The 21,308-nt window shown below is 52.7% G+C and overlaps 5 protein-coding genes and 2 non-coding genes across 7 annotated transcripts; 4 read left to right on the forward strand and 3 right to left on the reverse strand.

Annotated features, from left to right (window-relative positions):
• Window positions 1-1,836: 1,836 nt before the first annotated feature.
• CRE1 (carbon catabolite repressor protein) lies at window positions 1,837-3,066 on the reverse strand (the record flags this gene model as incomplete). The annotated part of the gene is made up of 1 exon (XM_062908858.1): window positions 1,837-3,066. The coding sequence occupies one exon, from the start codon at window positions 3,064-3,066 to the stop codon at window positions 1,837-1,839; it is 1,230 nt and encodes a 409-aa protein (XP_062772016.1).
• A 2,111-nt stretch (window positions 3,067-5,177) lies between these two features.
• QC763_0026980 (uncharacterized protein) lies at window positions 5,178-5,759 on the reverse strand (the record flags this gene model as incomplete). The annotated part of the gene is made up of 2 exons (XM_062905468.1): window positions 5,178-5,370; window positions 5,611-5,759. The coding sequence occupies 2 exons, from the start codon at window positions 5,757-5,759 to the stop codon at window positions 5,178-5,180; spliced, it is 342 nt and encodes a 113-aa protein (XP_062772017.1).
• A 2,784-nt stretch (window positions 5,760-8,543) lies between these two features.
• Window positions 8,544-8,633, forward strand: QC763_0026990. The gene has a single exon. It is a non-coding gene; the product is annotated as a tRNA-Phe (tRNA).
• Window positions 8,613-11,349, forward strand: QC763_122940 (uncharacterized protein). Its single transcript, XM_062908859.1, has 7 exons — window positions 8,613-8,983; window positions 9,006-9,280; window positions 9,388-9,553; window positions 9,626-9,674; window positions 9,716-10,034; window positions 10,088-10,416; window positions 10,489-11,349. Exons 2-7 carry the CDS (start codon window positions 9,235-9,237, stop codon window positions 10,897-10,899), a joined length of 1,320 nt encoding a protein of 439 aa, XP_062772018.1. The 5' UTR covers window positions 8,613-8,983; window positions 9,006-9,234; the 3' UTR covers window positions 10,900-11,349.
• A 3,075-nt stretch (window positions 11,350-14,424) lies between these two features.
• On the forward strand, window positions 14,425-14,515 carry QC763_0027010. The gene has a single exon. It is a non-coding gene; the product is annotated as a tRNA-Arg (tRNA).
• A 22-nt stretch (window positions 14,516-14,537) lies between these two features.
• On the reverse strand, window positions 14,538-19,110 carry QC763_122950 (uncharacterized protein). The gene is made up of 3 exons (XM_062908860.1): window positions 18,423-19,110; window positions 15,494-17,991; window positions 14,538-15,435 (listed from the first exon to the last, which is right to left on the reverse strand). Exons 1-3 carry the CDS (start codon window positions 18,656-18,658, stop codon window positions 14,756-14,758), a joined length of 3,414 nt encoding a protein of 1,137 aa, XP_062772019.1. The 5' UTR covers window positions 18,659-19,110; the 3' UTR covers window positions 14,538-14,755.
• On the forward strand, window positions 18,909-21,182 carry QC763_122960 (uncharacterized protein). The gene is made up of 2 exons (XM_062908861.1): window positions 18,909-19,338; window positions 19,405-21,182. The coding sequence occupies exons 1-2, from the start codon at window positions 19,312-19,314 to the stop codon at window positions 21,037-21,039; spliced, it is 1,662 nt and encodes a 553-aa protein (XP_062772020.1). The 5' UTR covers window positions 18,909-19,311; the 3' UTR covers window positions 21,040-21,182.
• The last annotated feature ends 126 nt before the right edge of the window (window positions 21,183-21,308 follow it).

A 21,308-nucleotide genomic window follows, 5' to 3' on the forward strand; every position in this document is an offset into this window, starting at 1 on the left:
ATACGCCTCCTGGGCCTCTCCCTCACTGGCACACAACTGCCAAGGAAATAACGCGCCCCCCCCGCCCCCCCCCAGGTTTTTGTTAACTTGCGCCCGGATTTTGTGTGGAAGCGCGCCGTCTGGAGAAAAGGCAGAGAGAGGGAAAAGGGGAGGCCGAGGCGGAGCAAGAAACCCAAGACACGAAGCAGAGAAGCTTGGTTGTGACAATACGTACTCGACTCACATTGGGTAAAAAAATCTTTTCTCCAACAGGTGCATATTGTTCTAGAAATTCTGTGCCTAATGGAAATCCCAACTTCTCAGCGTCCACTTTTAAGAGCCGCTTTGCCTTGCCTTGGAGAAGGCTAAAAAAAAAAGAAAAATATTACTAAAAAAAAAAAAATTAAAATAAAATAAAAAGTCGAGTGAGTGTCGCGGGTGGGAGGTTTGTTGGGTTGGCGTCATTGCTGGCTAATTATTAGTCAAGTTTCCTTGGATGTCACTCTCCATGTCAGCCCTTTTGACTAATAGGTATGCGGGTTACATACCCACTCTTGTTTTGGTGTAAATGGAAATGTAGAGAAATGCCATTTTCTGACCGAACCAGCCTTTCGTCTCGGTATTTACGACCTGGCAAAAATGGCGGGGTGACGTTTTTTTTTTCGGGCAGAAGCACTGCAGAATGCAGTGCCGTATCAAGGGATGCTTGGATGGTGCGGAGCGGGTTTCACACAAGGCTTTTTTTTTTTTTTCTACGCCGCAGCTGTTGGTTGGAGTTTGTTTGGTCTGAAATTTCTAGACTCATCCACTGGCAGAGGACATGTCTCTCAGCCTTGCAAAACTTTGTTGACTGTCCCGAGTGAGACAGTCCACACCAGCACCGGTACTCAGCAGTCCGAGTGCGATGAATATAAGCCTACTTACATACGTAGGCAGGTTACGCGTGGTGATATATTTTGGGCCCATCAGAGACACATAAACAGGTGTGGTAGTACTGCTTATCCTACATCATGAGTGTCTTCCACGTCCCCCCCCCCAAACGGATAAGTACATTACATGGAGGCGGCGGTGGTGGTAGGCGAGGCGGCGGACGTCGTGTACGTTGATACATCACATTCTCTTTTTGCATCCCACTATCTCGTGTTGCGAGCAGGTGCCATACTCTTTCATGTTTGTGTTCACGAGACACAAAGCGCCAAAAACCACATCCCAACTTTGTTGTTCGTGAGTATGTGACCATCTTGAGCGTGGGGGTTGTTGTCACACGGGCAAGCAGAGCAAGAGTGGGCAGAAATGGAGTTCTGTCTTGTCGAGTTTCTTTTAAAAATAGTCAACTTTAGAGGCCAGAAGGGATCAGATAAATTCAAGGATTGCAAATCACAGTGGTCGCAAGGTCTGGAAAGACAGAAAGTGCTACAAAGTGCAAAATACTAATAGCGTTTACCATGTTCGCTGACCTCCTTGGAGATAACAGCAGAATCATATATAATATGTATGAGCGAAGTCAAGTCTATCCGTCCGTCCGTCCAGAAACAAAAAGGAAGTGGTGATGTCTATAACCCGCCTCGAAAAAACAAGTTCCGCCATAGAAAAACATCAAGAAAAAAAACAAAACCGCGTGTGCCCATGTGTCCAGATCCCACCACGGCGAAGCCAAAACGCTCAACTTTTGGTCGCTATTAATGCTTCGAGTACCCGTAACCTTTCCTCTTCCATCCAAAGAGAAACCTGCCCAAACGCCCCGTAGTATATCCTCTATAGTCCCGGGTTTGTTCGTTGTCGTCATATCATGTCGTTAAGAGACTGCAAACTTTAACAAAGTTGTACAATTCACTCGCCCTTCCGTGGTCACACTCGTTACAAGAAATCTCCAGCAACGCTGTTGGCGGTCGAGTTTCTGCCACTGAGGCTGTAGCCATCACTTGGCGTGAGCATGTCGCTGACACTCATCCTTGGAAGTGGAAGTTTGCGAGCTCCATCTGGACGGTTGATCACGTCGGTCAAGGAAATGCCGCTGCGAGATGGCGCTTGCGCGATTGGCTGCGAGAACTGCTGACCTTCGGGTTGCGGCTCAAGGGGAGCAAGCGCTGGAACTTGGCTATGCAAAGAAAGATTGCGAAATGGCGCGAGCTCGGTTCCAAACGGCCGGAGACGCGGAGAGTGGGCAGGCGTGGCAAGTGGTGTGTGGTCAGGAGTTGGCGAGAGTGAATTGTGAGAAAACGTGGGAGAAGAAGGAGCGGTGGAGTTAGGCGAGTTGGGTCTCGACCTCTTAGCGTGTCTGTAATTGTGATAATGGTCGTCGTCATCGTGGGAGTGAGTGGGCCGAGAAATATGGTAGGCATGCAGCGAAGGGCCGGCCATCAGGGGATTCCTTGATGTGGCAATGCCGTTGCCGTAGAAGTGAGCATGTCTTGAGCCGTAAGGGGCCATCTTGTCCCGCTCGACTTGACCAACAGCTCTCGCCAGCATCTGAATGTCGGGACCGCTCTGGCTACCAAGAGCATTGCGGTGGTATGGGCTCAGCGTAGGCTGAGGGGAGAAGTTGTACGAGTGATAATGAGGAGGCGAGACATTGGGAGAAGAGATCGCGGTCGGGGGAGCCGAGCGAATCGTCTTGGGCTGCGGTGGAGGCATGACATCAGGCTGCAGTCTGTGAACCAGACCAGCGTGCTGATGTCCCTTGTTCCCTCTCCTGGAGTTGGGGTTGTTGTGTATCCTCGAGTGCCTCGTTAGTTCATCTGAGCGCGAGAACCTCTTGCTGCAGCCTGGGTGATGGCAGGCGTGTGGCTTCTCGCCCGTGTGCGTCCGGATGTGACGGGTCTGGTGCTCAAGGCGGTGGAAAGCCTTGTCACACATGGTGCATTTGTAAGGACGGGGGAGCTCATTCGTGCTGTCAGCCGACTGAGCGCCCGTGGGCAAAGGCCCATTTGGACGGAGCAATCCAACAGACATCTCGACCTCGACGGCGGGAGTCTGCGTTTGCGTTTGCGTTTGCGTCTGCCGTTGGGGAGAAAGCTGGTCCCTCTCTGTTGTTGTCTCCGGGTTCAGTAGACTGGAAAAGTCCACTGCAGATTGCGTTCGTTGCATGTGATCGGTCGCCCTTGTGCTGGGACTCTGTTTAACCCCTACTCGGTCGTATAGTTGTCCCAGTTGTCTTCCAATTGAGCTGCACAAAATGCATGCAGCCGGCGACGGACAAGATCGAAGGGAGAAAAAACTGTCGGTCAACGCTCTCAGCCCCTTTGGGGTTCCAGACGTTCCTCGTTTCTTTGCAAAAGTTGGGACGAGATGAATAGGGCGGCCCGTTGGGTTGGAGTTGGAGTTAAGGTTTTGCTGGCGTGCGGGTTGACGACTGGGTCTGGGGATGTGGTGCGGGCGCTGTTGGGGAAAAGCTTTTAATGTAGCATGGGAAATCTGAAGTAGCAAGCAGGAGCAATGAGAGCCTGGGTTTTGGGGGGCGGCTGCCATGCTGGTTTTAAATGGCGGGTGAGCGGGCTGACACCGGGGCGTGCCAGGCATGTGGTGTGGACACCACGGGGGGGTGCGTTCGGTAAGGTCCCTAGCGACTCAGCGCGCCCCTTCCCTGAACACCAGGGGGGGTGGGGAGGGGGCATCTCGGGGAAAAAGAAAAAATAAAATGTCATCGGTACCTAGCCCAAAGGGTACCGTATTTCACGCCTATGTTGGTAGCTGCGGTAAGGTACATCCACCCCCATTTCACAGCCCTCCCCCTTCCAGTTCTCTCCACCCACCCGTCCATATGTGCTTGTTCTCTGCCGCACCCGAGTGGAAATGTACCCTTTCCATGCAGCCCTCTCTGCACCCGCCCTCTGCTGCCCGTTCATGGTGGAATTTTCACCGGTGTGCAACTGTTGAGGCGGCGGTACTTTATTGGAAATGTATTACGGTGCTGGTCCCCAGGTGGAAAGGGGTCTGCTGTGGGGGAGGGCGGGGGGGCACTGTATGGGGCGGGTGGAGTTGTGTTCGGAGAGGACACGGCAAACAGGAAGGCACCAACAGGAGCCGAGCGTGGGGTGTTGTGAGATAGCGATCACCTCAGCTTCACACCCAAAGGCACAAGACGCCAACTCTCTCGGCAGAGGCTGATTATAGAGCGGTACGGAGTATGATGCTATCGCATGTCCACCGGTGTCTCATGCGAGGTGAACCAAGACTTATGTTATATTACCGTCTTGTTGATGTTCTGCAACTCATAAAGTAGGACTGTCCTATCCTCCGCCTTCTCGCACAAGTGCCAGCGCATAACTCCGAGTTGCTCTCGATTTTTCATTGCACACAATTCATATGAAGTTGCCAGCACTCAGGCATTCCCTCCCGTCCGCCATCCCACCATCACCCGAGAACCAAGGCGAAGGCCGCCGCCGTGTGTGTTATTTCTTTCATGTGCGAGGGTGAAGGTCATGCAGCGGCCTCTCCAGAGGGTGCAGCTATACCTTTTGTCAAGACAAGACTCCTTTCCCTTCTGCCTCCTGTGTAAGCAAAGGAGCACGATGTGGGTGAGGCCGATTTCACAGGACAGGGGGGCGGTGTGCGTAGTGGCTGAGTAGCGGTATGCGCAAGACGATTGGGCTCCGGTACGTTCCCCCGCTTCTTATTTTCTCAACTTTTTGTCTTGATTTGAAGAGCTCAAAGTTTGTTGTAACACCAAGAACTGAGATCTCCAACTTGAACGGCGAGAGCCGAGACCGATAAGGCTTCCCGTCACTTGAGTGTCGTCGAATCCGGGGGAGATGCACTAGACATGATCATGATGTAAGTTGCACATCTGGGGAAAAGGTACATGGATTATCATTATAACCGTGATTGTTACCCACGCATCCGCGAGTAACCAGTCCCCAGCCTCTATAATGAAAATCCCCCAAGACCGTGGTAACTCACTCTTACCTTGGCCCTGACCATATCCTCGGCCGTACCCACAATGTTTGATCATGTTGCAGCATTCATCTCTGCTGAGTCGATGTTTTGAGCGCCGAAGGCCAAGAAAAGAAGCTTGGGGGAGCCGCCCGGCCGAGGGAGTTAGGAGGAGTTACGACAGGCGAAAGCAGCAACCTCATCACGATGATGATAGCGTGCTTGAAAGGCCTCATCATGTTTCCACTACTTCCTTGTTTTCTTCGTTGCGATGGATGATTATCACGGTTGCGGAAAAGGTCTCGACTGACCTCATTACTTGCTTTTCAGTCCCACACCAGTTCCCCAGGAGCAACGTGAGACGTGTATCCAGCAATCTTGGGGGTGGCGCGAGCAGAGATAAGCATCGACGACACAAAGTGTGGAGGTTCGGGCAGAATGTGGGGAGAGATTCGATGGGACATGGACGAGGCCTCGTCCAACCCTCGGCTGACGAATTTGATCGCTTGCTCCTCGGCCCTACACATTATTATTGCTATTCGCCAACAAAAAGCTTCAATCAAATAACAAACGAAAAGGAGAACCTCGTATCGCCGCGCAAACACTGCGAAAATAACGCCGCTCATTTGCGGCACTTGCAACGACTGGAGAAGCCATGCTCGACGCCGCCCTCTTGAAAGAGGTATTGGGGAGCCTCCTTCCCTTCTGTCAGGGGCCCTCTCACGTCACTCCCAAAATCCGGGGTACCTACCGGAACACCTTGGGGACCTGGGGATGCGATAAGCCCCAATCGGGCCCAAGGCGCCACATTCCTTCCACTCTGAGGTGCGACCGGCTCGGAGACCGAAGAAGCCGATCACCCATTCAAAGGTCAATTGCTTCTTTAGGATCAAACTCGAACTGGCCATTTCACATTCTCCGGGGCTGCTCCAGAGGATTTGCAGCTGTGGACCAGAAGCTCCTGTTCTGGCGTGATGACCTTGGGTGTGTCCTGATGTTGTCGCTTAACCCGCATTTTTTTTTGTTTTTGGAAGAGCGGGCGTGGGGGTTTGGGTCGCACCCTTTCAACCACAACGCTTTAATCACCTTGCACCTCAGGCACCGGATCACATCACCTCAACACTCAATTAGACCAGGGGATAACAGAGGTGACAGTGACTGGTCACCACGGGTCACTGCAGAAATTTGAGAAAATCAGAATATTCACCACTTGACCTGTGTCTCAGTTATCGACGATGGGGTTCTGATAATTGACATCAGACCTGGAGTTGACTGACTCACTGAAGCCTTGGCACTAACCTAAAGGGGCAATTGCTACCCTGGCCTGTGGCTGCCGCGCGTTTGTCCCTCAAGGTGCTCTTGCGGATCCGCTGTGCTGGCAAAAATCCATTTTTCTGCCTGAGGGCTTCTTTGGCTTTCAGCTTGTTGTTGGGATCACACAAGAATGTTCGTATCATGTGGTCTCCTTTTTCTGGGAATCTCATGGGAGAGCCCGCCCCGCCGAAACCAGTTGAAAGCGGCAGTTGGTCTTTGAAGGCAGCCTCTCAGCCCTAAGCACCAGTTTGACGTTGACAAGCATCTCCCACAGCGAATCAGAAAAGAGCCGCAACTGCGAATCTCAGGCTATCCTCGACCCTTCCCAGCAGCTGACTGTTTCTATGGGACGGGCTCAACATATTCCGGGGATCTGGGGTCGTTTGCAGCTTTCACCGACGACAGGAGCCAAGCAAAGCGTTCGGGGTGGACTGGTTGACAGGCTGAAGGCTTCTCTGAGCAGGCTTGCACCTGGTTTCATCAGCACAGTATCTCCGAGCTGTCACACTCCGGTCGCCAGTGGGAGGAAGCCATATCCCGTGTCGTCTGGCGGTCGCAACGACGATTACAGCACAGTCATCGATGTTCTTCAGCAGTCTGAGCCCTAATGTTTCGGGACAGTACCCGAACCCTGAGAGCCCGAAGCGCGAGATAAAGAGAAAACGACGGCCTTGTCGCGAGTCATTAATAGCGCCGGTTCGAGATCTCAGATGATGCCGTGATCCACAGAAACACCGAGGATCCGCCCCAGAAAAAAGGTTGACGGGCTAGAGACAAGAAGCTGGAGAAATCTGACGGAAAAGGACGCATCTCTTTGTCGCTCTGCCTCAAGGACAACAGGAACCACGATGACTGCTGCGTGCCTGGTCCCGACGTTCTGAATGGGCGGCGGCTGCACTCATGCAACGGAGATCGATCGCCCTGAGTCGTCAATTTACCCGGCGGCTCCGCGAGCGTTTTCCCTAGCTTCCACGCAGCAAAACCCGGTGCAACTCGTCGGGTTTGGACGAGTGACAGCATGATCTTGTGGGGCCCCAGGGCAGTCCAAGCATTGCACCACGACGCTAACGGGCGGAGGTGTGGAGGGACAGGTGCAACTTTTTCTTGCGGCCAAACCAATTCCCCGGGGCACTTCCACCAAAATACTCCCGTTCGAAGGAGCCGAGAAACTCCGAGACAGGCGTTGCCATGTCCTGATAATTTTCGCTCTTATCGCAGCCAAGACCGGGGTGGTAGGAGCATGGGAAAACAATTTCCTCGCTCTTAGTTTTGCACCTTGACACCGCATGGACATCGCAGTCTGCTGCTAAGCTCCGTCACGGCGGATGGTGATTATGCTGGAATTGGAAAACGAGGGGCGGATGGGAGTTGTTCCATGGTCCGAGTTTGGAAAGCGAACCTCCCACGCACCCTGATCAGCCTCACCAACGACAGCGGGGCTGGGGTTCATGAGACCCGAACACCGCTTCGGCACGGGGAGAGGTGGGCTATATCCCATCTAATATCCGAAGGTACCCCCCGCGTTACGCACGGCTGTCACTTTCTCGGCGTTTGTTGAGCCTCTTCTCCTCGGTGGCACGTGTGGGAGGGGACTCCCTTTTGTGGTTTGCCAGGGATAGCAAGGTCCGCTATCCTAAGGCGATGTCAAACGTGGGTGTCCCTTCTTCCGCGGCTCAAGCATGGGATGCTAACCTCCCATGTCGGAGATTTCCATCCAGAAAAGCCGTCGGCTGGTTCTTCTTGGCTTACTGCTTGATAAAACGGGCGAGACCGTCAAAAGCAGTCCCCCCACTAAAGAGGTTCTCCCCCCAGGTCCCACTGTACCAGGCTAACCTCCATCTGCCCTCGGCAAGGGGCCGAAAATCCGGGGCGCGGATTGCCGACCGAACGTTAGACCCCAACAACCACTGGTAGATGTTTCTTTTCTTGGAGCTCCTCCTGCACGGCGGGGAAATGACGGGATGCTTTGGCATGTGAACGAGGCCCGCCGTCACTGTTGTCGCCGTCGCCGTCAACCTTTCGTTTTTTGTCGGATTAGCTCAAGCGCCAGGACAGAATGGCCAGATATTGGCCTGATAAGGAGCTACAGAGTGTTGGCGTAATGTCAGTGACATGGCGAAGTGCAGTCCATGGCGATCACCATGACTAGAGGGGGTGGGATTTTTTGAGCCTTCTACTCTTACGAAAAGACCCGGCACGTAGGGTTAGGTGGCTTGCGGTCAGATTGTTTTGATGAGCTATGGGATGGAGATTGCTTCATGAACATGTGCCAATGACATCATGCAAGGGCTCAGGAGGCTACGAAACATGTGATACACGCGGCTTAATCTTACTCAGTTACTGTTATAAACCTAAAGATTAGGAAAACTTCCTATGCAGCGGGTTTAGCTCAGTTGGGAGAGCGTCAGACTGAAGTCAACTTCAGGAAGTTAATCTGAAGGTCATGTGTTCGATCCACATAAACCGCATTTTCTTTTGCATTTTTGCACCCATAAACCCCATCTGGGGCTTTGTTTTGTAGAGGGTTTAAGATGAAGAGGAAGCCTCAATCAAGACTGTGTTGTGTGCTCTCTATTCAGCGAACCCTGTCATTTTGTGATCGGCATTGATGCCCCTGATGTGGCGGAAATGCTTCATGGTCTCTCTCTTAGTTTTACTCAACAAACGGCTCTTCCGCCAGCACGCCGCGCTTGATGTTCGGTGCATTATGCACTGCGGCTATTCTCACGGTCTTGTATCGCGAAATGAGACGAAACATCGCTTGTCTTCATCTCATCTCAGCGCCTGGCAAGAGCATCCACTGTCCTCCCACCGTCGCCTAAACTTTAGGGAGTTACTGGCTGCACGTGCCTTGGCCCTTCCTCTGAGCAATGCGTACGCTCTGGCGGGCCGATTCCCCGCTCTTGCCTGCAACGATCAATGGTGAACTGGCAGAGCTACCAAATTTTGGTGCCAACAGGCTGCAAACCCGATTCAACCGTTGACCGCCCTTAAATCGCCTGGAACCATCTCCGCCCAAAGCACGGGAGAACAGCGGCCGTTGCTTGACATGGTGATGTCGACTCCTCCATGATGGAAACAATCCATGGCTCAAGCCTTGACCTTTCCTCAATCCGTAAGACCCAAGCAACCCAACCCTCTGCCCAGAGGCTCCTTTTGCGACCCAACTTGGAATGCCAACCCAAAAGACAAGAAAAAAAGATTAACACTTGTCGGATCCAGACCGTCTTCCTACCGTGTCGGCTGCACAGGCCCTGGAAGACTTTGAAGGGACCCAGAACCACCACATCTCCACCGGCCTTCCAGTTCTCGATGCCTCAAATGGCATCCAGAAGGGCAGTGTGACGGAAATATGGGGGCCCCCGGGCGTGGGAAAGACAGCATTCGGGTATCTCATCCTCCTTACACCCACTCCCCTCACCCGTGCGTGCAGTAAATGTAACTGACACCTCGATCTTAGAATCCAGCTCACTGCTAACTGCCTTCGCGAAGGCGGCGGAGTCGTCTGGGTAGGTCTGTTTAGCCTCTTCTCCCTTTCAACCCATTCCAGTCGGGCCTTGGCAATCTCTTGTGGTCGGGCACTTATACGAATGCAGATGGCTTTCACCGGATGTCCATTGAACGGTTGCACCAGGTCGTGGACTTGAACTCTGAGGATGGGCAGATCCAACCATTAGACAAGTTTGTTCACTATAGCTGCCCGACCTTGGTTCATCTCATAGCCCTGCTATGTCGGCCCACGGCGTCTTGTATCCCAGAGTGGACATCATTGATTGTTGTTGATTCCCTTTCAGCGTTGGTCAACCATGACGTCCTCAAGAATACAGACCTGAGGCAGGCCCCTCAGACGAAGCATAAAGATACCCGAGGTACGTTTTTCGGCGTGGAGATCCAACAAGCCTGAGACTGACTTTTCATGTAGCACCGATACCTGCAGAACGCAGAATACAGGCACTTCACTATATTTTGAGCAACCTTCAAAAGCTGGCAGCAACCCGGGATGTGGCTATTGTCATCCTCACGCAGTGCGCCACAAAGATGCAGGCGGAACGCGGTGCGACCTTGGTTCCCGCCATCAATGCAAGCGTCTGGAGACAAGGTATTGTCTCGAGGATCGCACTGTTCAGAGACCGGCTTCAAAATGACTTCGAGACTTCCACTGCTCTGCGCTTTGCGTTCATCCAGAAGCTGAACGGAGTTGACAAGCATGCGGATGATGCAGCCGCACTCTGCGGGTTCCATATTGAGGCAGTATGTTTCTTTGATCGATCAGTAGTCTGGGTCTGATGTTGTTCTCTTCTTTGCTAACTTTGCTACGACAAGGCCGGTTTGGTTCCGGTGGAGTACGACCAGGCTTCAAGCCCCTTGAGGACGATGTCAACGCCAGCAGGTGCCCAAAAACGCAAGCTTGGGGATACCGGCTTCGAGATCGCCGACAGCGAGGACGAGGGTGACGATGATGAAGATTACGGTTGGGACCTAGAGCCAGATGCCCTCCCACCTATGCCCTCGCAATGGCAAGGTAGCGAAGACATTCTGCTCACTCGGGAGCCGGAGAGCAATGCGGATCTGCTTGATGAGGGCGTACAAGGGGAATCAGACGATGGCAAGGACCCAGAATCAACACTGGTTGTCAACGATAGCGAGGATGATGACGACGAGACTGAAAACACTGATGATGATGACGGGAAGGACGTCGACAAGCATGAAAGTGTCGACGACCGCGTATCATAAACCTTGCATCTGTCGGGCCTTCTCGATACCATGGGCTCACTGAAACCCATCCCCACGCAACCGTTACGGCGACCCGCTCGCTACCTTGGGCGAAGGAACAACGGGTCGGCTCCACAGATATCGGGCCAACTCAGGTTTCGTCTTCCCACCATTAGGGTGCGTGCTCCTCTTTTCACCGATCGGGATCGGGGTGATCGGATAGAGCACCACACTTTCTGTTTTCTGAGCGTTGCTGGTGGTTTGTGCCTGCGCCTGGTGGCGGATAGGTAAAATGCAGGGGAGAATGTGCACGCACCACGCAATCAGCACTCAAATTCTGCCGAAGGCGAGAAATAGGGATATATGCCCGAGAGGTTAGAGACGTTGTTGCCGAGCGGCGGCGGCTATCATAAGCGATCTTGGTTGCAACGTGACGCCCACTTTGATGCTCTTTGCCGACCGTCCACTGAGCCGTGTCAGAGCTTTGTCAATGACAAGCACAGGTAAAAATTCAGGGAGGCCCTCGTTTTCTGAACTGAAATTCGTCAAGAGATGTCTTCTTCCTGCGCGGATGTTGTGTTTAGAGGTGATATCAAGAGCAAGAGCAAAGCTAGCGGTAGTGTCACTGATATCGGGTAGGCACATCTCCCTCCGTTCTCTACTCTTCCCTCGCCTAAGCTGTCATATCCTCGTCATATTACTGGGGCGCAAGAAGAGATCACTTACAGATTGTTGGGATACATGCCTACCTACAGGTACTCTAACACCGCCTCTACCCGGCCGGCCGGCCGGACTATCTCTTGTTTTTGTCTATGTATGTCTATCTATCTGTTCTATCCAAGTTGCCCGCACAATATATCTATCTTCATACACATGCAAGGACAATCAAAATCCCACAATGCAAAGCCAATTAATTAATCTAGCGTTCCCCCTTTACATGGCTGCGCAGCGGAGTTGATGCGGAGTGTAGTGTACCTCTCGGAGGATTAATTAGATTGGGGGGATGGCGGGGGGGGGTGATGCTACGATGCTTGGAAACTCTAGAAGGGTCGAAATGCGGGTTGTGCCGAATGGGGCTTGTGGCTGGCGATCTGTGTGTGACGCACAATCTACTCAGAAGAGTTTGTTGAAGAAACTTGATTAGATTTCTCGCGTCATCTGTTTTTTCTACCATGACCCTTTGAGGTTTGGCGAGGAATGTGAAAGCCTGCCTATGATGTCGACTGAGTACAACATCCAAGGCATAAGGAGGATGAAAAAAACAGCCGAGAAAGCGTAGGCTCTACACCTGTCTCGAACCAAGCTCTTGTTGTTTTATAATGGAACTCTTCCACCGAGTTGGTCGGGGTGCAGATGGGGCGGTTCCCTGATATGCAAGGTGCAAGAGAGCGAGCGGGCGAGCGAGGAGGGGGTTTGTTTAGCATGTGCCTCTACTACTCTTGTGTTCACTGTTACTCTCGACTATTTTGTTAAGGGTTTCTCAGTCTTTCCCAAACTATTGCTTGTTTTTTTATCATTTTTCCTGTCATCAGGAACTCGGAGGAGGTTGGGTTTACCTAATCCTCTGTTGATAGGGGTGTGAAAAAAAAGAAGGGTTACATCCACCCTCCCATTTCTTCTACCCTGCAAGGTGAGCAACAAAGGGTACATCTCCATCTGTACCTACATAGTCAAGTGTAGGTCCGGATCCGATCCGATGCAGGTCTTTCTGTTCCCATGCATACGTACAAATACATACAAAAAGTGACGTGCCCAGAGATGTGCCAACGATCGAACCATTTACCCCACGTGGAGAAGCCAGAATCGCATCATATCAGCCCACCTCATCGGGATTTCCTCCATGCTATCGACAATAAATCAAGAAGAAGAATTGCCGAGGTGGCGGTTTCTTACGCTTTGTTGAGAGGAATGATCTGAGAAAATGGTTGCTTGACTTGGGGCGCCGCGGGAAGACCCGCTTTCTCACCTTGCTCTTTCGACACCCGACCGCCCGCAGCCGTTGTTGACAACGGCGACGGCGTTGATCTTGTGCAGTAGCGTGGTGTTTTAGTGACCTTTTTTACTCAATTTTATTTTCTTGTGACAAGCACGTCAAAAGTCAAATTGTTAAAAGGGCAATGGCATGATATGGCGTGTGTTCCCCGCGTTTTTTTCTTTTTTCTTTTTTTTGCATGTGCAGTGAGATTGATGCGGGCAAGCGAGCGGCCGAAACCATCAGGCGGGGAAAACTGATGCTTCGATATTGATGGGAAGCAAAGCTGTTGATGAGCGGTGAATGATTGATGATGATCTGACTGGGGGAGGGTGTTGTCCTGATGTCGATACGTAAACTGCCTTTGTTCTGCCCGCCTCGTTCGATACAAGTTGGTACCTGATATCCGCGGACAGCTAACTCCGGCCCGAGAAAGCCCCGGCTGTTCTCGTTATGAAAAGAACTGACCATGATTTGACATCTTGATCTGCCCGGTCTCGAATTTCGTTCCTATCCAGCCCGTCATTTGCTGCAGAAGAGGAAGTGAATGTCCGAGCTTTGCCTGCCTACGTAGCAGCACGTGTTATCAAACTGCTCCAGCCCATCACGTAGTCCTCGCTTGGCTCCTTGCATACCGACCTTCCGCAAGAGTTTACCGTCCCATGTCTCGGTGAGCTTCCATCTCACATATTTTCAGATCGGTCATATTACATCATCGCGGTGACAATATATGTAGGAACGGACACACAGACCAGACCGGCAGGACTAGAACACACACACGGGAACCGGAGAAAGAGAGGCAGAGGAGTTTCAGATCGCGCTCCCGCTCCCGCCCCTCAAGGATCTACATCGGATTGCTTCCCCGAGTGGCTTGAACCATGGGAGTCGTCAGCCTGTAGGGCTCTGACCCTTTTTCATTCCTTGTTGCATTGGTGAGTGAGAGCCGCAGCGGCTCGACGCCGGTCAATCAATCAAGGTTGCCGTTACTTCTCTGTGTGCTGGAGTTCATGTAGGTACTTGGGGTTGTGTTTGTAGCACCATCTGACCCGGTATTTTATGGTGTTTGGTGTTGGTGGACATGATGCGGACGGACGTGTTCGGACGATTTGAAGGGAAGTGATGTTGCGGAGACGGGAAGGAGGGAACAGGATGTTGTATTCCGGCCGTTGGCACCGTCTATCGGTCCACATATCGAAGGCTTCGCGGAAAGAACGATGGCAGTGTAGGCGTACCAGATGATGAAGAGGTCCCGACCATGACCCTCTCTTCGATGACAATGAAGAGACTCCTTAATAAGATTGTCTTTTAACGTATGGATCTCAGGGGATGTGATGAGCTGGGTTATACGCATATATCAATGAAATGAGTCAATCGATGTAATATAGACTACCTGAATTGACACTATTGTTTCATAGGGAAGCCGATAAGAATTCTGGCTTCTAGTGTAGCGATGGGTTCTTGCTGTGAGGTGTACAGGGGTTCAGGGGTCAACCCAAAGTGCTAACGGATCCACTGCCACGAAAATCTTCAAAAAGAAATCCAAAAATCAACTCAATGGGTTGTCAAGATTTAAACGATCCGCCCAGGGGTCGAACCTGGAACCTCCTGATTACTTGAATCTTGAAAGAATCGTAGTCAGACGCGCTGCCATTACGCCAGCGGACCTTGTCTCTTGTTGAAGCTTGGTGTCGGAATTGCTCACTATCACAGGGCACACATTGTTTCTCGCCTTCTTGAAAACTTTTTCGATAAACATACCCAAAGAACTGCCCAATATAATGATTGCTATGCTTATGCTATACAAAGAAAAAGACTTGCGGCGTCAGCCTGAATAATGAAGAATCCCCAACCCACTCTCATTCCCACGAAGAGATGCCCCCCTTCCTGTCTTGCACGAAAATCAGATCAATCACTTGTAGCCTTCTCGCCCCTCTCCTTCCTGTTGACAACCGACTTCAAAACTTGCAAATGCTCCTCCGTCACTCTGATCGCCTCCCGGAGCTCTCTCTCAGCCATCCTCTCCTCCCGCAGCTTCTCCTCTACCGTCCTTGGATCCACGGTCCTCTTTCTCGGGGCTGGCATACTACCACCGTTCAGCCGGTCCAGACCAGCTCTCTCCTCAATCCATTCCCACAGCTCACTTTCCTCTCTGCTCCACATTTCCTCGTAAGCCGCAATTCGCTGTGGGTAGTTTGCAAACCCGATGTCGCGGCCATAGGGTACTGGTCCTTGTCGAGTACCAAACCCGAACCAGCTAGCCACCAGCAGACCGACAAGCAACCCGTACACCACATTTCCGGTAAGAATAGGCCTGATGATATCAAACACGGGCCCGAGGAAAGGCCGCACAGGCTCAAGCAGACCCCAGCTCTCCTTTACTGACACCTTGGCAACACTCTCAACGTCGCTGGCTTGGTTAGAGGCCAGCGCGGACTTCGCCTTGCGTCCACGCTTCTTGCCACGTGCCCCTGCGGCAATACCGAGAGTGCTAGACCGTGGCCGAGAAGAAATGGCTGCTCGCAGACTGGCAAAAAGATCTTTGCAGTACTGCGTCTGTCCTTCGTTTGCGCCCTTCTCAATGGGACCTACGCCGATGATGTTAGCAAATCAGCATTGACGACTGGCATCTGAGAAACAACATACCCTTCAGCCAGCTCTTGCCAGACCACTCGATAGTGCAGTTGATCTGAACACGAGTGCCATTGTTCTCACCCCACGTAAGACAATACTTTGTCTTCACCACAAATATGTTGCCACTTGGTACATCGGGATTTTGCGTACTGCAAAGCACGTTGACAGACTTGTCGAGGTCGATGGATTCCAGCTGCTCCGTAACAATACATTTCGTCTGCTTAGGCCCTATCGAGGCGTTAAGAGGTTTGATGTAGGTGAACGTCCGCGACTTGACCTCCCCAGTGAGACCTCGCTTGTCCTCCATCTGGAGATCCAGACATTTTTGGTCCACGGTCAGGAATTTGCCCATCCATGCGGCCGAGCCAGGTCCAAAGAGCAAGTTATAGACTTTGCCCAACGGCGCCGGAATAGTTTCGTCGCCCAGAATCTTCTCAAAATGTGTCCCTTCATCCCCGCACTCTGTCGGGGCGTGACTGATAGGACCTGGAAAATCACCACCACTTGTGGGAGCATTGTCGTCGGCCTTCTCCGAGGGCACTGGACCAGATACCTTGCGAGTGGCTGTCTTATCAGGGCCCTCTGAGGTTGCGTCCGCAGGCAAGCTTGCTTCTTGGCTATCCTCCTCTTCCTCATCCTCATCATACACATCGTCATCATCGTCATCCCCATCAGCACTCTCGTCATCGGATCCGGATACGCTCTGGCTCCCTGCCACAGAGACGTTCTCCACATCAACCTTTTCGGTACGGTCGCCGCCCGGTTCCTCCAGACGGACGCCATTGAGAGAGCTCTGGAGGTGAGGATGACCAAGCTTCCAGATTTTGATGATCAGATCGTATGTCGTGTCGCGGCTCGCAAAAGAGGCAAAGATATGCTTGGCATGTAGAGTAGAAATCTCCAGGCCGTTCTTGAACACCAGCGCCGTACTCCGCTTTTCGACTGAGACAATCTCGTCAAAGCTCATCACCAGCGTCGTCACCCAGCCCAAGATATTGCTGCTAAAGCAGAGGTGTCCCTCTGAGATGTATAACCGGCCATGAGCGAGAATTTCACGCTGCAGAGCACAGCTGTAGTCCTCAATCAGGTAATCGTCATCGGGCACGCTTTTGAAAAGGTTATGAAAGTCACGGTTGCGCTTCTTAGTAGCGACAGCAAATCCAGTAAGTTTCGGGGTGCTTCCCGCAGCATTGGGGTTAGCCACCGAAGAGTTGGCAGCTGAAATAGCAGCGCCTATGGCGCTCCCAGATGTGTTGTGTGTAGCTATGCTGCTGCCTCGCTTCCTGCGGTGACCAAGAGCACTGCGAATGCTTCCGCTCCGGTGAACCCCTGATCTACCCTCATATACACTCCCTGCTGGTGGCGTGCGATCTCCGTTGGCAGAATACACCGATCTCGGCCGCGAAAGATGCGACTCGTCCACAATTTCCGTCACAGCGGGATGGGGGTCCGGGGCTGAATCTGATCGATTTCGTGGATCAGGATCCGCAAATTTTGAGGCCACAGGACTAGGAACATTGCTCGGTGTCTCGGAAATACCGAGCTGGCTAAGACTGAGATCGCCCATGCCTAGCGTTTTAACGGCTGGCTCCTTGGATTCTGAAGACAAATCAGGAATGGATGAGGATTCAACCTCGACGCCGTCCTGCTGCTGTTGTTGCTGTGGTGTGCTGTCGGTTTCCTGAGACGGTGTACCGGCCCTAGACTTCGTCCCGGGAGCTAGATTCGCCGTTGATATAGTGCTACTGAGCGAGTTGGCAGTATTTTGGACTGCTGAGAACATGGACGAAAAGAACGTGGCAGCTGGGTTCGGTGAAACTGGCCCAGCTTCCGGCGTTGGCGTGAGAGGGGCGGATGTTATCGTTGACAGCTTGCTTGGGCCTGCATTTGACCCCGCTCTTCTTCGTTGCGTTATCATATTCCCCACGGGAGACGCATTCGCCGGACGACGAGGGCTGCTGCTGGTCGCCACGATGACGGGCAGCTGAGGATCGGTTGGTGTGGGAGGGGTATTCACGATCACTGGCGGAGTAGGCTCTCCATGTGGCGGAGTCTGTGGTGTTCGTGGCGGGGCTTTCAGAGGTTCCAACGTCGGACCGCGTGAAAGGGCACGGTTTCGGCCGGTCGAGACTTTGGCTTCAGACTCTGGGTTGGCCGCTGGCGAAGACTCGGGCACAGTCTTCTCGTCACTGGAACTCTTTTCCGAACCCCTTTTCGAGCGGAATACGTCTCTGAGTCGGTTTCCAGATGTAGACCTTTTCGGTGGATCGGAATCGGGATGCAGGAGGTTATGGGTTCGGGACTTTCTCAGCGAAGGGGTAGACTCCAGACTGTCCGAGGAGTCTTGCGGCAAAGTCGAAGATCGGGTCGACAATCCGGAGATTTCAGAAGACAGGACGTCTGAGGTTTGTGACTCTGGCTTGTATTTCTCCTGCACGAGGGGCGAGGATGTAGTTAAGTGCCCGATCTGGGACGGGTGGACTGAGATGGCGGTGGGACGGGTGTCTGGCCTAGCGAGCGAATGTCAAGGGTGTCAGTTGAGGTTATAGGTGAATAACACAAATGAAAACAAAACAATGCGAGAGGAGCGTGTATCCGGAAGAACCGGTAATTATCAACGTGAGTTGGGAGAGGCTGATGACGACGGCCAACGACGAGCAGCAGAAACGCCGCCTGTGGGAGGCACAGGTTGGTTGACGACGAGAGCCAAGAGGTCAGGTAGGTGGTGAGCTGGATGTGGACCGGAGCTCCGCATACGCCAATAGGTGCCCGGGCCCGCTTCCCTAGCAGGCGCTAATACGAAGTAGCTTTCCGTAAAATTATAGGCAGGATTCTCACTGAAGAGCCGCCAAGAGGTCTCGACAAGGCTGGACAAATTGCATGACGAGGCCCTGTTGAAGGGGTAAAAAGGGGCGAAATCAAGACAGAGAGAGACACTCACGATGCTGTGTCAGACTCGAACGAAATCAAATCGGTATTGTCCTCGCTGAGCTGGCTGTCGGTGCGGCGCAGAGAGCTGGTTTCGCCGACAGGGGCATTGGAGTTGTCTGGTCCTCTGTGTGGCGCGACATCATCGTTGCTGGTGCTGCTGTAAATGGACGAGGCCTTGTTTCGCCGCCGTTTTGCCGCGATGGCCTTTGGCAATAGCTTTCCCAGTCCGTTTGAGGTGCCGTCCATTTTTATCTGCCAGTGCAGCACCTCACGCAAGCTGGATCGCGGTCTATGGTTTTGGAGGAGGTGGACTTGCTGCGCGTTGCTAGTGCTATGCGTACTGTGGCGTAGAGAGGCGGGGAATAGAGTTGTAAGAACTTGCTGTTTAGATACGAAGGGGAGGATAATGGTAGCTCTCCCGTTTGCCTATGATGACATCGTCATAAGCCGAGATGCCAAGAAGCAGCCACTTGGATCAATCCAACGCTTTGAACGTCGAGAAGGCGGCTGAGGGTTGGCCTTGTTGAAAATGCTGCAATTTGCACTGGATGACAAGTGTCTTTACTCGGAAGCTTATGATGTTTCAAATCCGAGATTAATTAACTAATCGACGAGGGAGTACGGCCCCTCTTTGTGGAAGCTGTTACGAAGCCTGTCCTGGGGTTGGTTCCATCCCAATACGACAACTTGTGCTGCCCCGGGTCGCTGCGATAAGATAAGCATCCGCGCCAATCCTCCAGCCCTACGTGCCTGTGGACGCCTTTCGCTGGCCGGCTCCTGATGTCCACTGAGCAGATCATCCACCCCGCCAATCCATCATCGTGAATATCTCCATCCGCCGCAGTGTCACCCACTTCCCACACTTGCTCTTTTTCTGATATGCGCCGCGCGCCTCCCCCATGATGGAGTCCGCCGCGCTCACAAAGGTATGCTTGTTCTCGATCTCATGAATAGGCAAACAGACAGTTAGCTATTGACACTGATTACCCAAGGCACACGACCATGCCCGCGCTGCATCCATCGCTACACAAACATCCGACACCACTGTTGCCGTTACGGAACATGCGCAGGCTGCTGGCGAGTTCGCTAACGCGGCTAAGGGGACGACGAGCATCGAGGCTTTGCGCATGCTGAGCTTGTTGGAGCAACACCATAAGCGGCTGTCCGAGTTGCTGAAGTTACCCCTAGGACTCCCCAGCCAGAATAGTATCGACAGCGATATTGCCGAGGCAGATGAGAAAGATTCTACAGATCACGACGATGTCAAAACTGCAACATCTTCCAAGGCTTCAGCTGCTGCTCCTGGATCCGCCCATGCGACAAAGCCCATCCCCACGCTGTCTCATCAACGGTACCCTGGGCGAAATCTGTCATCCTCCATAGCAAACAACTTGGCATCCGCTCGAGGAATTCGATCAAAGTATCCCAGCCAGCCTCTGACACCCAGCGTTTCCAACGACCAGGCTCCTGGAAGTTTGGAAGTGTATCCCCGCAGGGAGGGCTCCACGAGAGGCTCCAAAACCCCGGATTCTCTGGACCACTCACGCAAGCCAGGCTGGGTTCCCCCTGTCATTGCAGAGCATGCATCTCATGAGCCCAACAAGGTCGAACAGAATACCGGCAGTTCGACCCCTAGCGAGGAGGGCTTCTCCAGGTTTTATAGCACATTTGGCACTTTGATCAATCGTCTCTCCGCGCCCCTCGCCTTCGCCGGGCTGCCATTAATCTCGGAGGAGTCATCAGTCACCTCTGATCGGACCAGCCCCGTCCGCCCCCCAGAACCCACCCCTCCACGAAAGCGCCAATGGACCGCGCATCCCCAAACGACGACAACCGCTACTACTGAAACTGATCTCAAAAAGATATACTCCCGCGCGGCCCTCCGATCCCTCCCTCGAGACCCGAGCGCTGCCGACTCTTTTTATTTTGTCCCTACGAGCGGGCATACCGTATCTTACGCTAGCATCCTCCATCATGAAACGAAAGAACGTCGTCGTCTTGCAGCCTCCATACACCGCGATCCCAACAGCCTAGAGGATGACGACGAAGACGACTTTGTTGACGCACAAGAGATCCAGATACCTCCTCAACTCGGCTCTCGCAGACCACCGTCTCTACTATCATCACACTCAGGCAAATCTCGGGCAACAAACGAAAAAGACCATCTTAAAAATGTTGTCGAGGAGCTCCAACTCGAGAACGCTTCGCTCAAGGACGCCCTGGATAGAGTGAGCAAACGTCTACACGCGTTCGAACTCAACAGCCAGAGTTCCCACCTGGCGTTGGCACAAAGCTTACGGTTGCAAAGACCCGGATCGCCAATGAGTGCTTCGAGCGGTGGTGGGTACGGACATTTGCCCCCAGGTGGGGGTTCAGGAGAGGAAGTGGCTCTGAAGAAGAGGAACGCGGAGTTGGAGGAGCAGCTGGCTGAGCTGACAAAGAGGATGGTGGCCAGGGAGAAAGATTATGACAGGCTAGAGCAGACAGTAGAGAAATACAGGGATAGGTGGGAGAAATTGAAAGCTGGGGCCAAGGCCAGGAGGGAGGCGCAAAGTGGTCCTTCGACTGCTGGAGCTGGTACTGCGGGCGATAGAGGAGAGGGGGCGGTAAATGTGTCTAAAAGATGATGGAGCTTTTTGGGATGGTGGTTGAGGCAGCATGTTTGTGATATCATTTTCCCTGGAGCGGATATAGCCAATATATGAACTTGTAATGATTCTTCTTGCATAGCGCTGATGTAAACGTTGATTACTGAACATAAAGACGACGAGATCACTTGGAGGAATAGCATTCTTCTTGAACCGTTCTGAAATTTTATGTTGTCTAATCGACAAAAACTTCAGCATCGTTTATGCCAAGACCCTCCATTCCCCTGAATTCTTGGCAGGGGGTGGAT

The sequence above is a fragment of the Podospora pseudopauciseta genome, chromosome 1 (genome assembly GCF_035222475.1).
Source record: "Podospora pseudopauciseta strain CBS 411.78 chromosome 1, whole genome shotgun sequence".
Lineage (NCBI taxonomy): Eukaryota > Fungi > Ascomycota > Sordariomycetes > Sordariales > Podosporaceae > Podospora > Podospora pseudopauciseta.

Bases quoted from the DNA above. Each gene is read 5' to 3' on its own strand.
- QC763_122940 (XM_062908859.1), top strand. From the start codon at position 9,235: ATGATGGAAACAATCCATGGCTCAAGCCTTGACCTTTCCTCAATCC. The intron at 9,554-9,625 runs GTATCTCATCCT...CCTCGATCTTAG, and splicing joins GTGGGAAAGACAGCATTCGG to AATCCAGCTCACTGCTAACT. The intron at 9,675-9,715 runs GTAGGTCTGTTT...AACCCATTCCAG, and splicing joins AAGGCGGCGGAGTCGTCTGG to TCGGGCCTTGGCAATCTCTT.
- QC763_122950 (XM_062908860.1), bottom strand. From the start codon at position 18,658: ATGGACGGCACCTCAAACGGACTGGGAAAGCTATTGCCAAAGGCCATC. The intron at 17,992-18,422 runs GTGAGTGTCTCT...TTCGCTCGCTAG, and splicing joins TTCGAGTCTGACACAGCATC to GCCAGACACCCGTCCCACCG. The intron at 15,436-15,493 runs GTATGTTGTTTC...TCATCGGCGTAG, and splicing joins TGGCAAGAGCTGGCTGAAGG to GTCCCATTGAGAAGGGCGCA.
- QC763_122960 (XM_062908861.1), top strand. From the start codon at position 19,312: ATGATGGAGTCCGCCGCGCTCACAAAG. The intron at 19,339-19,404 runs GTATGCTTGTTC...TGATTACCCAAG, and splicing joins AGTCCGCCGCGCTCACAAAG to GCACACGACCATGCCCGCGC.